Source organism: Sinocyclocheilus rhinocerous, unplaced genomic scaffold (genome assembly GCF_001515625.1).
Source record: "Sinocyclocheilus rhinocerous isolate Xijiao unplaced genomic scaffold, SAMN03320098_v1.1 scaffold1441, whole genome shotgun sequence".
In the NCBI taxonomy this organism is placed as follows: domain Eukaryota; kingdom Metazoa; phylum Chordata; class Actinopteri; order Cypriniformes; family Cyprinidae; genus Sinocyclocheilus; species Sinocyclocheilus rhinocerous.
Window position 1 is genome coordinate 1293306 of NW_015654063.1, and position 18441 is coordinate 1311746.

The 18441-nt window shown below is 38.4% G+C and overlaps 1 protein-coding gene across 1 annotated transcript in view; it reads left to right on the forward strand.

Annotated features, from left to right (window-relative positions):
- LOC107716798 (cytoplasmic protein NCK2-like) overlaps window positions 1-11891 on the forward strand; it is a 64472-nt gene extending 52581 nt beyond the window's left edge. Inside the window, exons 2-4 of the mRNA XM_016523365.1 lie at window positions 855-1096; window positions 8590-9368; window positions 10453-11891. Coding sequence (XP_016378851.1) covers window positions 871-1096; window positions 8590-9368; window positions 10453-10647 — 1200 coding nt within the window. The 5' untranslated portion in view covers window positions 855-870 and the 3' untranslated portion in view covers window positions 10648-11891. The remainder of the gene's footprint in view (window positions 1-854; window positions 1097-8589; window positions 9369-10452) is intronic.
- Window positions 11892-18441: the final 6550 nt, after the last annotated feature.

An 18441-nucleotide genomic window follows, 5' to 3' on the forward strand; every position in this document is an offset into this window, starting at 1 on the left:
AACACTCTAACTGAAAAACCTTTAGTGCTTTTCTATAGTATTAAGCCTCAAATGTCAAATATACATTGGATTGGTTTCTTCTTTAAATTATAAAAAAGTAAAAATATGAATGGTATTATGTTATACTAAAACTAAAATTAAAAAAATGGGGAGAAACCCTTAAGATAACATGTAGAAAGAAAAAAACACATCTTAAGCACGCAGAATAACATAAGTGGACTTTGAACGATTAATTGCCGCTTTGAATGATTACGTAATTGTGCCATCCATAATTGTAATCGCAATTAGAAATTCGATTAATTGTGCAGCCCTAAATTGGGACCTTTAATGTACAGGGAATGCACCTCTTCAAACAGCAATGTTTTGATAGCACTACAGAGCCAAGTGTTCAAATTTTTCAGGGAAATGAACCTGTGAATGGCTTACTATTTATCACCTTTAAGCTCTTGAATGAAATATTACTGTATCCTCCAAACTTATTTTTGTTTCTTGACTCCTGCAGTCTGTCACACATTCTCCTGTTATTCTCTTCCTCCCTCTGGTAAATTGGTTAGATGGAGGGAGTGTGAGCTCACCTGCCGATCAAGATGTGTTAAATAGAGCATATGTAATCATGTCTGTCTCTCGTCTGAGTCATGCATTTGTCATAGAGGCTTGACTTAATGTCTTATTATAGGAGAAAATCCAGACTTTTAAGGACAAATTTGAAGACAATTTTCAATTGGCACTTAATGAATGTTATAGTTGGGCAGTTTGTCATTTATTAAACTATTTAGGTTCTCGTAAATTTTTTAAAGGAGATTCTGATTTTCAATAATATTTCAAATAATTTTTTTCTTTCTCTCTTCTGGCAGTGGGACTCGATGAAAGATGACAGAGGAGGTGACTGTTATAGCCAAGTGGGACTACACAGCTCAGCAAGACCAGGAACTGGACATCCGGAAGAACGAGCGCCTGTGGTTGCTGGATGATTCCAAGACCTGGTGGAGAGTCCGCAACGCATCCAACCGCACCGGCTACGTCCCCTCTAATTATGTTGAGCGCAAAAACAGTCTGAAGAAAACCTCACTAGTGAAGAACCTGAAAGACACTCTCGGTAAGAAGTCTCACAGCTCAGTAAAGCATTCCACCAATTCACAGTCCTGCCAAACTAGAAAAATCCTTTTAAGGCAAGTTGGTTTATTTAGCAGGCATCTTGGCAACACCATCAGGAAGCTAGTTTATATGTAGGCAAATAGAATATCTACTGGGGAGAAAAACGAAATCTCCAGCACTGCTAAGTTCCCATAACATGCCAAATCATCAAAATCTGACAATGATTGGAATGCTTGCTCTCCTTTGTTTTCCTTTTTTAGGCCTTTTAATGGCCTAAGCCTTTGGAAAGTAGACCAGTCAGATTTAAGGTTAAGAATAGTTGGGTTATTAGATAAATTTTACTGTTTTTATCTAAATGTCATACTGAAGAGTCTGTGCAGTTCTAGACCTCATACTCCTTCAGTAGGAGATGACGTGTGTGAAACGCCCTTGCAGTTGCCATGCCCTACTTCCCCCATACTCCTCCGAAGCTTCATGCCTTTAACTCTCAATCTGTCATCTCAAGGCACTAAGGAAGACTCTTGGGACTGTCGTTTTTTGCAGCGAGTTGTGTACAAGCCAACAACACAAAGAAAAAACACTGGGATCCTTTGATTGCATGTGTTATGCTTCATAAAAAAATATTGAATTTATTGTTGAGATACTTTGATCTAAAGTCACCTTGAGGGGCCCTTCTTCATTCATTCCAATAAAACATCTTAATGTTACAGTATCTATCACAACACCAAAAGCAGGTGAATCATCTGAACACATAAGTTTTTGAGGGCACTGTTTTGTTAGGACAGGTTTCATGGGAATTTTTTTATTGAAAATGGACACTGTTTAAAAATTGATCTCATGTTCAAGATTGGTGTGGCCCTAGGGCAGGGGTGGCGAACGTCGATCCTGCAGAGTTTTGCTTCAACCCTAATCAAACACACCTGAACAAGCTAATCAAGGTCTGAAGGGTTACTAGAAAGCTACAGGCAGGTGAGTTTTAATTAGGGTTGGAGCTGAACTCTGCAGGGCTGCGGGAGTTCACCACCCCTGCCCTAGGGGCTGACACTGGAAGTCAGGTGCCCCCTGCTGTCCATTAGCAAATCCACCAATAATCCTCACTATACTGTTTAGCCCTCAAAATAAACATTGATATGTTGTACTTTTTTGGAAATATACAGAGATGATTTTTATAATTTCTGTGGTCTCTTGCTAAACAGCTATTTATCCAAGAAAACTTAAGCTCTTGCATTGTCAGACCAAAATTTCATTGGATTCTATTTTATCTAAGATACTAACCACATCACACTGACCAATGTATTTTTAAATCTGTCTAAATGATTAGTATCCCTAGATGAGAGCATGCTTATCCCTGTCTATGTGTTTGTTTGTCCCATATGTGATTGCCATGAGTTAATGAGCTCTAAATACCATTTTGTTAATGAGCTCTGAACAACAGGAAGCAGTGAATCGATAATGCCTCCTCTGCTGCGGGGGGTAGAGACGTGGAGAGGTTTAATAGCTACTGAAGTTGTTAAATGCAAAGTATTTTCCCCATGCAGGTCTCTGAGACAGCCAATGAAATTAGAGTATGCTTTCATGAAAACAGTGTTACAATTTACCTGCTTCCTTTCCATTGTGTTCCATTGTGTGTGAGTGAATGTGTGTGAATTCCAAGCAGGTTAAGTGGAGCATTGTTAAAGCAGGTTAGACAAGTGTTGAAATGAGACTCCTCATTCAAATTTAATCTGGCCATTCATAGCAAAGCCTTCAGATTTTGGGATAATAAACAGTAGGAATGGATCAGCGCAGTGTGGTTGACTGTTTTTTTTTTTGTGTTGATTTTTAATTTGTGAAATTACTTGGAGTTCTAGTTATTCCCTACTCTAGTTATTGCATAAGTCACTCTTTGAAGATCAGAGGATCTCGCTAAAGAACTGTCAGCATACACACACACTTACACACTTCTTCTTGGCACCTCTGAGCTCCAGTACTCACACACACTTACTATCATTCCACTTGCATCTCACGCGAATTGTTCTGTGAATTGGCATTTCCTTATAAGCCGTTCCATCAAGAGAACAAAAAAAGTGCAAAGAATGTGATTCTGTGGTGCTAGTAGCTGCTTATTTGGGTATCCCGACCAGCCCAACTTGGCAAAATCAGCCTCACTGAGAAGGTCAATCCTTCAAAAGCAGTTACTCCGTATTTGAATGGCTGTCAATGGAGAAAGATGCTTTTGAACGAAGTACCTATGGTGTAGGTACAATCTACCCTTTGGGTTCAACAATAACATGAATTTCTTGCAGGTCTACTGTTTGTCCAACCAGTGGCAGATATTTTGAAACAACATTAGTTGGTTAAAGTGTTTCTCATTATCGACTTTTGCTTTGTCTGCTGTGGAGTCCACAAAAGGATGGATCAAGGGTGCAAAGTGGCCTCAAATAGGCTCTTCATCACTGGCTTTATGACAAATGGGACACCCTATGGTCTCATAGATTTCAAATAGTAAAGTTCAGCATTTGAGCAGCCAACTGTGTTTACATTAAAACCACATTAAAGGGTTGTGTGTGTGCCTTTGTGGAACTGTGTATGAAAATGAGTGTCTGGCTGCATTGGAATGAATGTGCCAGAACGGCCATGAGGGACTTTCCGTTATTGTGTTGCTTGTAGTTGTTTGGTGTGCCATGTTTTGGTCACTTGAGATGGGCCAGGGCAGCTCTTCAAATCTCCTCTGCTCAAGTCAACAGCTTCATCCCTCTCTGGGACTTCTGAAAAGAGGCTTCACATTGTGTCATCTCAAAGACTTCTTGTACGTGGTTTTCATAGATTTTTCTATCTTCATTCTCCTTTTTTTAAGCCTTCTCATGCGTTCCTCTCACGTATTTGTCACTGGTTGTGGGACTTGCTTCTATTTCTAGATTTCCCAGAAGGTCTTTGTTCTGTTTGTGCTGCAGTGTTCATTCCCTGTCAGCCCGAGCCTCAGAAGTACACACCACTCTCAGCCAACACAGTCTCAAAGTTCCAGCATAGGGAAAAGTTTCTGCTCCCTTTGAACTAGAAAATTGACTGTTAACTGTTCTTGTTTGTGGTCCAGGTCACTTCCACATCATAGAGTTTTGAGTGCTGTTACTACTCCAGACAGCAAGTCAATGTGTAGAGCACTAATGCTAACATATATATATATATATATATATATATATATATACATACATATATAATCACCTACATTTGCTTTATATCATGATTGATCATTGGAGTCACTTTGAGTAGTTCTTCAGGTACACAAGCCCATCCCTACCTTCTGGAATGCAAAGGGTCGATATCTTAGTCAGAAGTCAGGAATGGTTTCAGATGAATTCGCACCTCAGAAAGCCTTTGGTAGAGATATTTCCAGGTTAATGTGCAGTGTGGTGTGAGACTGACAACCCCTAGGGGAAGTACCTGTTAAGTGTACTTCAGTGGTCAAGGACCCAGGAGTTGAAGACTGATGGAAATTGGCCTTCTTTTTTGTCTTCACACATATCTATTAAAGCCTAAGAATGCTGCTCGCGTGTAAGATATGCTTGTGTGTGCAAGCACGCCTGGATGCATGTGAGAAAGCTTTGCAGATCATTTGGTAGGCTCCTAGAGATTTGTGACAGACATCAAATGTTCTCTTGCATTCCCACGGCTCTGTTATTCTGTGCGTCATTACTTTCCAAATTGACTTCTCTTTCTCCTGTCAGCTCACGTCAGACTGAGTTTCTTTTGAAACCTTCTCGTCCTCCCCTTGCACCTTTTCCAGTCATATCAATATGAAGCATACTGCCCCTGTTGCCTGGGAGGCCCATTGCATTTGAATTGCTCACAGAGAGCTGGGGTTTGGAGTCTGCAAGGAGTTACCAGGCCTCAGCTCAATTTCCACACCTCACTACGCTTTCTGTGTACTCTGTTCGCAGTGACAGCACACCGAGCGTACATATGCACACATAAAGCGTCTGACTGTGTGCTGTATGTGGCCACATGGTATCAGTAGAGGAGGCAGAAACATTGCCAGTGGCAGATCTCCTCTATTACCTGGGAACAAGTGAGAGGGCTTATTTTTGGCTGCCTGTCAAGACACTGAAATGCAAACTGGGGTCCTACTCGGGATACGAGGGGGTACCTGTCTGTTTCACTGGCATTTAGACAATGAATGTGTTTACATATACATCGAAATGCTAGTAACTGTCAAAAATCTGCTCATTATAAAAACAAGATTTTGAAACCATAAGGTTTTTTTCTGGTTTTGTCGTTAAAACGTGCAGAAGACGTGCACACATTGAATAAGCCACCAGAATGCTGGCAGAGCAGAGCAAAATTGGAGTTATGGACAAACGCCATATCCTGGCCTGATCTGGCTTACTAAAAGTAAGTTTTTGACATGTCCCCTATATAAAAAAACAGGTTTTTGACACTCATAAAGAATAATTTTCCTACTCGTGGTGTCCCTATATGTCTGTATTTTTGAGATGGAAATTTATGTGCTCAAACCATTGTCTGTTTCTTAGGTTACTTGTTCCTTTGTTAGATAACCATATCAGAGTAATCCCACCTCTCTTTAAAGCTGAATATTGAAGTCTTCAATCCTTAATCTCTCTTTTCTTCCACGGTTCCCAATGCACCCCTAGGACTCAAGTGTTTACTTTTTTGCCCTCTAACAGAGTCTGCTCAGTCACATCACTAGTCTTGAGTAGATCAGCTTCTATTTGCCCAGAAGTGGGAGCAGTTTTCTATAGTAGGAGAAAATGTTATGCTTTAAGACATCAGTGAACTTAAGGGTACTTTACAGTCTGTTTCATTAGAGTACAATAGGAATGGGAATTTAAAGCAGAAGCGTGCCATTTCCCTGCCACTTACATCACCAAATTTGTCCTCTTTGGCATTAAAGCAACAAATGTTGTTTTTGTCTTTTTGACCGATTCATTAAAAAAAAAAATCCTTAACAAAGTGTCATTGTGGTCACACTCTATGTTTGTTGTTGCATGTGCAATCAGTGAGTACATTGCAATAGAAAGGCATGTCATCTATTTCTTGTCAGTGTATTATTTTTTGGTACCCAGTTTTTGTCTCTCCCTACATTCAGTTAAGACTGCAAACTCACAACTGTTGTGCCGTGGCACTTTAGATTTAGTATTGAAAATATTATTGTGACGAGTGGGGCGGGTCCGAGAGCCGTGGAACGGAGCGAGGCCGGTGGAGTGAATGAAAGTGAGGGACACCTGCGCCACTCGTCACAATTATCATGAAGTGTTTTATGATTTTAGATTTAGTGTGAGTATAGTGTTATTGTTATGCCTATGCATTGGCAGAAGAATGCAGATGTTCAAGAACAAATGAACACCGTTAAACGATAGGGCCGGGAAAATAAATCGATGCATTGCGAATCGAGAAATGATTCAGCATCGATTCTGAGATTTTCTGAATGCATCGCGATTCTGAGCTTAGTTTTGAACAGCAGATGGCACTGCATGCTTTAGAAACAGTCATACTCTGCTTGTTTCCAAATCTTTACACACACTTGAACCTAAAATAATCATTCATAAAATTTGAAAAGTTTGAAGCGAATTACAAGGGTGTTCACAATGGGCTGTGTTTACATTAATCTTACGTCATAAAAGCATTCTGAGCCGAGGTGAAATTACATGACTCAGCCAAACGCACCAGCGCTCTTCAGCACTCTTTTTTAATGAGCGTTTGAGTGTGCGGATAAAAACTAGATTACAGCGCCATCTGCTGTTAAAATCTAAGCTCAAAATCGATTCCAGAGAGAATCTCAATGCATTCAGAAGATCTCAGAATTAGGGATGTCAATTTTCGATTATTTCCATGATCGATTGTCGTTTAAATTAGCGATCAATTAATCGATTAATCGTTAACCTTAATACTGCAAAATGCATTTATTGCAGTGGCATATAGTCACCGGCATGACAGGATGTGCAAATGCCACTCAAAACGCAGGCTTCCTCAACCGAATTAAAGGGGGTTTTAGTATAAATAAAAGGCTAGTAGCAGGATTGTAAAATGAATAGATGTGATTATGATAATTTGATAAAATGAAGTGAGCGCGCCGTAGTTAAGTTTGGGATCATTTTACTTTGTTGACTGTTTCATATCCCATCTTTTGAGACCACTGAATGTACCTCTTTAAATGGTATCATGGTGCTCGTTGTTGTATTTTAAAACACAATCGCAATGTTTGCAATTGACATTTATTGGCATTTAAAATAAAATAATCCCAAACGTAACTGCCCATGTTTCTGTGCCACGCGGTCAAAGAACCGCTTCCACTGGCAGCGCTGCGGCAAAACACACTGCTGCTCACATGAAACATTTTAATGTGAGTATGACACAAGTGAGGTGCAAAGCTTATTTTATGAGAAATAATGGGTGAACAGGCAAATTTCATCGTGACCATGCTTTTGCATTCATGCTGTTCGATACATTTAAAGCCATATGCAGCTTTGTGTTCTGTTTTGCTGGTTGGTCACGAATTTCCACAAATGTAATAATATTTATTGTTTCTTTTCCCAAATCTTCACCATCTCACCCTCTAATTTTGCAGGTTTATTTTATTGTCGTGCACTTTTAATCGCTGTTTACGCATCTCTTACTGAGGTAAGCATGTGGACGAAAAATGAAAGATTTCATGGCCATGAATTAAAAATTCTTTCTTATGACTTAATTCGTTCCCTCTTTTTAGTTAATTCATGGGTTTTCTAGGGAACAAATTAAGGAAACATGTACAGTGGCCACAAATTAATAAGTCGTAGGAATGAATTAACAAGTTGTAGGTATGAATTATAGGTATATATAAGCTATTTGTCCTGCTCGTGTCCCTCAGCCCTGTCAAAGCGCAGAGCCCGAAATGAATCATTTATTTGGGGAAATTATAATTAAACATGACTTATTACATTTCAATACAAAAGAACTTTGTATTGTTTCTGTTTTAATGTACCTTTAAAGTTTGGATCACATTAAAAGCATAATTTGTATGTTAGGGAATTATTTTCGCTAAAGATCCAGCCTAGTCACCGTCACTCACAGCTGCTTGCACATGTTTTTTTGCGCATGAGCCGCAGCACCCCAAAATTAAAAATCGGCCATCGATAGCATCTCTTATCGACAATTAATCGATCGTCGATTAATCGTTGACATCTCTACTCAGAATCGATCCACGAATCGATTCTGCATCGATTTATCGTCGCAGCCCTATTAAATGAACAGTGTCATAGAAAAATTATACCCGAGGTTACCAACCCCCCAAAATCTTCTAATCCATGAAACCTGGGGTCATTTAATAAAAAGCCTATTTAATTTATGCAACTCTTAAGCACTGGTAAAAGCTCTTCCTTGGAAATGTTAGACTAATTGTTTTAGTGATTCATTGGTTTAATGATCTGTGATGACTCAATCAATCAGTCGTTATTTCTGTTTTGACAGCTTTCTTCCAGATTTCTACTTCCTTACTGTTTTGCATCTCTCTTTTCCACTTAGGCCTTGGAAAAACGAAAAGGAAGACTAGTGCTCGTGATCCATCTCCCACACCCAGCACAGAGGCAGAGTACCCATCCAATGGCAGTGCAGGAGGAGGTGGAGTGGGCGGGGCCGAGCGGATCTATGACCTGAACATTCCCACACTGGTGAAGTTTTCTTATGCAGCTGAGCGTGAAGATGAACTCAACCTAATAAAAGGGGAGAGGGTGGTCGTGATGGAAAAGTGCAGTGACGGCTGGTGGAGGGGTAGCCATGCCGGCCGAGTCGGTTGGTTCCCGTCCAACTACGTCCAAGAGGAGGTGGGATACACAGACCATGATGACGTCTTTGGGGACTCCCGGTCCTTAAAGGTGGGGCAAGGTGCGGCAATGGCCAACGGCCGGCCAGGAGGCTCTGGGAGCTCCGTTCTGCATGTGGTCCAGACTCTGTACCCCTTCAGCTCTGTCACAGAGGAGGAACTGAACTTTGAGAAGGGGGAGACGATGGAAGTTTTGGAAAAGCCAGAGAATGACCCAGAGTGGTGGAGGTGTAAAAACAGTCGCGGCATGGTTGGTCTTGTGCCCAAGAACTATGTGGTAGTGCTCAGTGATGGGCCAATAGCGAAGGGTTTAGGGTCAAGTCACGGCTCCCCTCACATCAGTCACACAGTTCCCTCACGTACAGGCAAATTTGCTGGAAAGGATTGGCACTATGGTAATGTGACACGGCATCAAGCTGAGTGTGCACTTAATGAGAGAGGAGTGGAAGGGGACTTTCTGATACGGGACAGTGAGTCATCGGTAAGTTGGACTGACTTTCCTCACATCTGCATGCAACCTATTGCAGCAACCTGCTTATTGAGTTATGTAATGTACTGTATTGGAACCCAAAGTGGGTAGAAACTGCAGTACCAACTGAACTGCACAGTGTGAACCAATTATTTGTGCAACCCACTGGATGGTGGATCAGTTTACATGCACAACCCACTGAGTGTACTGTGTGACAGAGACCAATTTGGACAGTGTTGAATAAACCATGAAACTTGCTAAACTTATTTGAATTGCAATGAGAATATGACTTCCCATAGTGCTGTTTAGAATGGGGCGGTATGACCAAAATCTTACATAGGTAATGTTTTATCAGATATTACATATATATGGTAATGCAATATATGTATGCTATGTATTACAAAATTTGTCTGGAAATTAATTCCAAAAATATTTAATATTACATAATTTTATTAATGTGGTCAAATACTTTAAGAATTAAAGGTACTTCATTTCATGATATTATTTTCTTTGTAACTTTTTGTGGAAGGTTTAATTGGAAGATAAGATACAAATGAATATGTACCAAGTAGGTACATATTTCAGTTATAATTAACCAGACAGTAAACTCTGCTTTTCTGCGACACAGTTTTCAATATTTGACATGTTTTTCTAAATAGTGTGGGATTTTTTAAATCATGCCATGGTATATGGTAAAGTAGAACTCCACCGGTTGACATTTCTACCATCACGCAATATACCCTCACATCAGGGTATATTTTTGGTCATTTGTAATATGGCTTTACAGTTAAAAGAAAGATAGATATGATACATGAAAAAGCTTGCAGAACCCTATGAAGGATCATAACAAGAAATCGATCAGAGATCTTAGAAGAATAAAACCTGGAAATGGCAAAGAACTTTTCTTTAGTTCAATACGGAAATTTTGGATGAAGTTTTACTGCCCCAAAAGGCTATGTCCTCTCTTGGCTGCTGTGTGACTTGGTGTCAGGCTTTATTTTATTTGAATCAATGCTCCCATCTGGTGTTTAGATATGGAAAAGCAGCAGCAACAACGTCCCATTAATTTATCTCTCCATGTCTGTTTTTTTTCCAGCCCAGCGATTTCTCAATTTCTCTGAAGGCTATGGGGAAGAACAAGCACTTCAAGGTGCAGCTGCAGGACGGAGTATACTGCATCGGTCAGCGGCGTTTTAGCAGTATGGATGAGCTTGTAGAGCACTACAAGAAAGCACCCATCTTCACCAGTGAGCAAGGAGACAAACTCTATCTTGTCAAGCCCCTTGCCTGAATTTGTCACTGACGTTACCTCTCCCCTTGTGCACCTCTGTTCCCTTCTTACCTTCTTTTTTCTCTTGCTCCTTTCAGAAGCAACTTCAAGGACTATTTGACATTTCAAAGCCCAACATTGCCTCCACTCCTGTAGGGAGCAGTAGCAACTTATTATTTTAAACAGAGATGTCCGTCCTTGATATACGTGCCCCTTTTTTTTTTTTTTTTTATGATTTACAGTCACTTTGGAGGTTTTGGTAAAGAAAAACAGAATGGCATTTCACTGAGCAACATCTGTAGAACTCTCTCCCAGACTTTGGACAGCTGTTCTTCTGCTCTTCCTTTTGTTGGTTAATCCACAACCTCAACCCACATTACATTGGTTTACATTTCTCTGCTCAAAAGAGCATTACAGTATGTAAATTTGTAGCTCTTGTACTGAATTATCAGAGGAGAATAGATTCATGTGCATGTCTTAACCTTGATCCTTCAAAGCAGGTGAGCATATGAAGAATGAAGAGTGTGATTTGGTTTCCAACTGATGGTGTGTCTCCATTCATAGAGCTCATCCGAAGGCAATGCAACTTGTATGTTCACACTGCAGCTGCCTATCGCATTACATTGTCAGAATCTGAATCCAAACTGATAATTGAGATGACAGTCAGATTTCACCCTGAAATAAAGTGGTGCTGTCCCATCTTCTGAGCCTTTACAAACACTGTTTTTGCATCTATAGTCCCATCCCGCATACATGAAGGCAGAGTTTGGACTTCTCGGCTCCTATAATGCGAACATACACAGCTTTCCAGGTATTTCTCTTGGATCCGAGTCACTTCAGGGTTTCTTCAGAATCAGGGTACTTCATAAAGGGAGATAAATGCCGCAGTTATGACAGGCGTTAAAAGAGATGGAGGTAAAGAGAGAGAGATTGTAGCTATTAAGAGAGAGTAGTTTCTGTAGACAAGGAGAAAGTTTGAATGTGTGTCCTTTCAACCAAATGTGCCACCCACTCCCAGTTCTGCTACTATTGATGTCTTATTGCACCTCACCAACACGTCTTCTCTGCTCTCAGTAACACATAGTTGATTGTGAACACTAATTCAAGAGTAATAAAACAAAATATGATTTTATTTCTTTACTTTTGTCAATTACTCTAAGTCTGTTTACCAATAAGCATGTTGGTCAAGGGGTTTTCAGATATTTTTTTTTTAATCTATTTGTCTGAATGTTATTGAGCAATGTTATTTAATTCCTCTTTCCACTGTATGTACAATATATATATATCTATATATAAAAAAAGATATGGTGCATATATGAATCGTTTAGATCCAGCATTATGGTACTGTATTGAGAACAGTGTGGTGAGAATTGAAATACTTTTGTTCAATAAAAGTTTTGCAAAATAACTTAAAATGACCTTTGGTGTTGCCTGTGCTTTCTTTTCTAATTTTTCATTACTATTGATTTCTATTGTGAAGAGAAAGAATGTATCAGTTCATCACATCACCCTCACCTGCAGATTAACATTTTAAAACTCAGGGGTGTCAAACTCCACACCTGGAAGGCCGCACGCAGCCCTTCAGTTTAGTTCCAACCCTGCCCCAGCACACATACCATGTAGTTTTCAAATAAGCCTAAATTACTTGATTAGCTGGATCAGGTGTGTTTAATTAGGGTTGAATCTAAACTGTGCAAGGCTGTGGCCCTCCAGGAACTGAGCTTGACACCCCTGTTGAAACTTGAATCTAGTAATATTTTTACAAAATGTGCATGCCATGTGTGCAGTTCACCAGTGGATGTCACTATCAGACAGCTCTAGACAAGAGAAAAACAGAAAATAACCTTTCCAGGCTTTTCATACCATAAACCCGGGTTGTTCCTATTTCATATCTTTGACAATAATGTCAGGCGCCATCTTTTTATCTAATCTAAACATAGCAACATCCATTATCATATTACCTAACTGTGATAAGTACATTAACTTTTGCATTATTTATTCACTTTTTATGTCAGAAATGTTGAGACGTTTAAATTATTATCGTATGGACTGCTGTTTATCGTATCTAGTGACATACTGCATGTGGTTCTGTGATGTTTGTTGTAGGCCTAACTGATTGTGATGGTGGAACATTTTTACCTTTGAACTGTTCGCAGTATGCAGTCTTTGATGATATGTGGTCTTTAACGATGCAAATGCAATAAAATCTATTTTCTCTTTGCGATTACCGTCTGCAACCAAGTTTTCATTTTTTTTGCGAGTGGCCATCTCAGCATCGATAGTCATTTGGCGCCAACTGTGAAAATAATCAGAGCTGTTGACGTCAGACGTCACGCAAATCACGAGATGACGGCAGCAAGCTTGAATGCTGCTAATAGTACTGCTCCTAATTTGTTTATTTCTTAATTTTTTTTGAAAACGAAACTCCTACGCGTTTTATTTCATCATCACAAACAGATTCGACCTCCCTGAGGGTTCAGAGGCTACACCCTTTAAAATGCGGATATTATTATAATTTTATTATTTTTTAATGATTATATACATATTAAATTCCACAAATTAAACCAATAAAGATATACAATTATGCTGTAAGAGACACTGTGTTCAATGGTTGTACTGTTACAATATATGATACCCTTCAGCTTATGGGAAAAAAAAAAAAAAGCTTTTCAGTAGACAACAAAACTCCATAAATCAGTTTTAAAGCAAGTTGTTAGTTACACGTGATCTAGGACCCGGTGCATTTCATCCTTCTCAGCTTTGTATAGGCTATTCATCAACATAAAATTCAATACGCTATCTACCCTAAGGTCTATTGTATTTTCATTTTAATCGTGTGCTTCTTTACATCAACAACATAATACTAATGTGTCAAGCTTAAATGTTAAAAAAAAAAGCTTAACAAAAGTTTAATACCTTTATAATTGGTCATCATCATCTATCACAACTTTTATGAGATATTTATTAATGCCTTAGTCATTTTACTACATTCAGTAAACGTTTTGGAAAGCAAGATGATGGCATTAAGCCTAGCTATTGTGAATAGACAAGAGAGACAGAAGAGTAAATGCACATTCTGACCAAGAACGATAACTATTACATTAACTAACCATAAGGTCTAAAGCCATATACACCTTTCCTCTATTTCCAACAAATGACAGACCGAAGATCTAAAACAATCATCACTTTCACAACTAATTTTCCCAGCTGATGAACAATAAAACACTGACAGCCAATTAGACAATGTTTAGACAATGTTATCGTCTCTTTGGCGTAGATGCTAATAGGCCTGTAGTTATTATTATGGTTTAGCTAGTTAGATAGATAGTTATTGTTATAGCCTTAATAAGAAAAACATCAAAGCATAGCTTGTCATGATGGAACTGTGATATTTACAGTTTAGTGTCACTATACAAAAATAGTATGCTACTCATATAGCTAAATCGTTTTTTTTTCTCTCTTCTATTTTTTAATAAATGTCTAGAGTTTTCATTTAAACCAGGTTTCACATGATCTGTACTTTGTACAAACTGTAGTCCAAACTTTGCTACTGATTACTACTTTGTCTGGTTACCACTTTCTTTCAGGACAAAAGACATCTTGAACAAAACAATTTAGTGCAAATTTTGTTCTTTTGTGTTCTTTTAAATTTGGATCAACCTTGGATTCTTTTCACCATCTGCAATCCTCATTCACATGCACTGTTTGTATAGATGTGTGATTGGCGGAGTGTTTTCTCAGACACACGGTTTTCTTGTGCTGATGAATGCAATGAGGATGTGAAGGAAGTTTAGTCTTTTTCTCTCTGTCTGCTGACGGCATATGGTTTTCACTCCCACTCCTGAAATCTGTCATGTCAATAAAATCTTGTATAAACGTGAATGACATTGTGACCGGTAATTGTACCACTGAGCTGTTTTTCTTCTACTTCTGCTTGTCCCTGGCTGTTTCTTCTGTCGGTGCAAATCACAAACGGTCCCTCACCGCTGAAGTAACATGGACATGTTGAGTCTGGCTTAGAAGAAGAATGTGATGGCATCTTTTCTGGCAAAAAGCAAAGCACTCTTCATGTTATTTTGCTGGTCAGTAGCACTTATTTGAGAAGGACAGACAAGCTCAGTTTTTAGAGTTTAGACTCACTCTTACAGGCTTTTCTCTGCTTCTAACTTCTAGGTAAGTTTCCTCTCATGGATCTGACAGCATCATTTCAAAAACTGATATTTTTATTCAGCAAGATTGATTAAAATTACAGTAAAGATGTTTATAGCCATTTCTGTTTCTAATAAATGCTATAGTCTTTAAATGTGAATATGTTGTGCTTTCACATTAAGCAGTCGCATTAAGATAGGAATCAGGTGTTTTTTCATGGTTTCTGCTGAAGGTCCCTTAGGTGTTGTATCTCAACTTGTATCTCAACACCTCAAACTGATTCAGCCAGTCATTCAATTATTTTCAAATAGTTTACAGTTCAGTCTTTAATTGTTTATTTGCCCATTCTACACTTGAACAGTTCAATAAAGCTCCCAGTTGAGTCGCTTAAGCTAGAGATGAGTCTCCCTGTTTTTGTCCACAGGTTTTTTTTTTTTGGATTAGATGCACTTTGCTTTCTTCTTTCAAAAAAGGAACGAATAGCCTTCACCTGTCAAAAGAATAATAGACTAGAGACCTTAGAAAAAGTAGTATTGAAGTAGTATTGGAAGCCAAAATTGGACTTTAGAACTGTAAAAAGTACACTTAGGTTTTGCCTGCAGAGCCTATTTAGCTAATAGGAGCTTATTCGTTCTTTTGTGTGATGCTATTATCATAAACTTAATTGAATATAGTTTTTGCAATAATTCTGTCCCATGATCTGTTCAGCACACAGGGTGGCGTAATGCCTCATATTCGTGTGTTTGTGCTTCTCTGCACCTTCCTGCTGATTTGTTTCTGTGAAGCAGGTAAGATCTCAGTTCTCCCATCTGTTAATGTGATTAACTGTTCTTAAGTATTTCTTTTATTGCTGCTTATTTAGCCTGTGTGTTGGTCTGTTTCAGCTTTAGCCAGATCCATTAACACCACCGGACTAAACAGTCCAAACATTTGGCCAGCAAGTCTGGCTCAGTAGCATTATAGTCGCTAATTACACAGGCTTTTTGCCAGTAAAGACTTTAAAAACTAACTGTGGAACTTATTGAATGTTATGTAAGAGAGCTGTATCAGTCATAACAGCACATTCTTCACTGCATTGAAAAAGTTTTCTTCTCTGTCCCACTGTAGATGAGAAAGAGGGAGATATCTTCTGTCAGATGAATGATATTCCGGTGGAATTATTGATTTGCTTGCCAAGGGTCTTAAATATTTGATATTCTCTCAGTGATGAGAAATTATCTGTTTTGAGATCTAAAAATATATATATTTGAGTTAAATATTTAAGGGTTTATATTTAAGTTTCCTCAGTTATGGGAAATTTTGGCCCTTTGGACTTGACGTAAATAATAAATAAATAAATAAATCATTACTTGGAACCAAAAGCATTTGTTGTGGTGGAAATGATGGCACAACAATATTTGTGTAAAATTAAAATGAATAATTTTTACACAATAAATAATGAAATGGTTTATTTCACTCTGTTTAAATCAGCATGGTTTTTAAAAAATGTAAAAATATTTTTATGATGGACTATCTGGGACTGAGACATTTTGAAAAGTAAAAACATAAAAAAAAATAGTGCCCATCACTGAAGAAATACCCTTATTCCCTGAAGTCGTTTCATCATCTTAAAGCTTGAAAACACTACTTAATTTTTGCCCAGATGTTTGCCCCAGTTTATAATTCATTTGAGTCAATGCTAGTTGCCGAATTAACTTTTTTTTTAGCTTCAGACAGCTCCATGTAGTTGTCAGGGATCAAATATATTTGATATTTTGAGCCGATTTTAAAATACTTTTTGTTTTCAATTGTCACGTCTCCTAGAAAAAGGCACATGCATGAGTTTGTGTTCGGAACAACTTGAGTAACTGATCCTCAGTTATGATTCCCAGTTTATCTCTGTAACCATTCACAAAGTCTGCAAGTGTTTGATGCCTTTAGTGTTTTAAAACTCATGAAATGTATTCCAGCTTTTACAGTAAGTTTTTCTTTGTCTGTAAGGTGTTCCAGCTCACAAGGAGATCAGGGCGAAGAGAAGTCTCCCGTACTGGAACCTTTGGTCCTCTGATTTCTACGGCTGGGTGGATGAGTTGCGATCTCAGAGCGGATATGACACTCTGCTGGACTTGGCGAGAAACTATTGGGCTCACTTTCCCATTGCTAGTTTTCTAGGTTATGGAAGCACCCCAGGGCAAAAAGACCATCCTCCAGAGCTGGAAGTTGAAGACTTAAAATAGCATGGCAATGTCTTTCCCACTGGTCTTCCTCTGTATACAGTTTTCCCCTCCATTAGCTGTCTGGGTATCTATGTCTTTTCCTTATGGAGCATCATCTTGTGGCCTTCCCCCCATCTGTGAATCATTTTTACAGATTTTTCTCTCGCTCACTCTTTTATTCTTACACACTAACTGTCTGCACAAATGATCCATGTGATTCAAAGATGTTTATTGTTAGTACAACATTAAGCACATTTTGTAAATCAATGATTTGAAATGTAAGTACAGCAATAAATGCAGTTTGCGAAAAACATTTGGATTGATTTGACCAGAGTTCAGGAGCTCAAGCTGTTTCGTAATTGCATTATTAAAGGGGTCATATGATGCGATTTCAATTTTTCCTTTCTCTTTGGAGTGTTACAAGCTCTTGGTGCATAAAGAAGATCTGTAAAGTTGCAAAGACTAAAGTCTCAAATCCAAAGAGATATTCTTTATAAAAGTTCAGAGTCAGCCACACCTACCTAAAACGGCTCGTTCTAACACACCCCACATACCTACGTCACTATCTGGGAAGAGTTGCATAACGCAATGTTCTTTTTAGCAGCATCATATGACCCCTTTAATGTATTGTGATCATTTAACAATAAGAGATAACAATAAGCTTCGCCCAAACGGCTGTTTATGCAAATGAAGAAAATGAGGCCTGGTTGAGGCCACATTCATATATAATATATATATTTTTACAAAGATAATTGTGTTTCAGTACCTACAAATTACAATAGATTATTATGACTTTAAACATGCTTGTTTAAAATAATAGCCATTTTCGTCTTATTTTTATGTTTTGAAGTTTTCAGCTATAACTGAAACTTGCGTGTTTCAAGGAAATACTGGAAGATAATACTAATGGGTTTAAAACGTCAAACGCACAGCACTTAAGGCAAAAGGAACTAAGACTTCTTTAGATGATTTGCCATTACTGCTGTTTTACCAAATTGTCAAGCCTGTAGTCTGAAATTGTGATTTACTCCCATGCTGAGGGAAGAGCTTTGCTGTGGAGGAGTTAAATGACATTAGTGTTACATGGTGTGTTCTGCTGACTGATTTCATGTTTCTTCTTGTTCTTTTATGGCCCCCCATACAGCTCCATGTCTGTAGGTTTGATTTCTTCTCATCAGGCTCTGTTATCTGTGATGAACATCCGGCTCAGAGGGCTTTTGAGTGAGTCAGCTTTCAATCACTTTCTCACCATTTAGTCATCAACTGCGAAATGTCATCATTTAAATCCAATATTCCTTTTTTCACACCTTTTTTCTGCGATTAATAGCACACTTCATGAAATAAAGCATAGACCATTTATCTTGTTTCAAATGTTTATTTTGTCATCATTTGCTATATTCAGCAAAGTAAACCAAAAGACTGAAGGGTGATTCTCAAACATCTGTATTTTCTGCTATCTTTTTTTAATTTG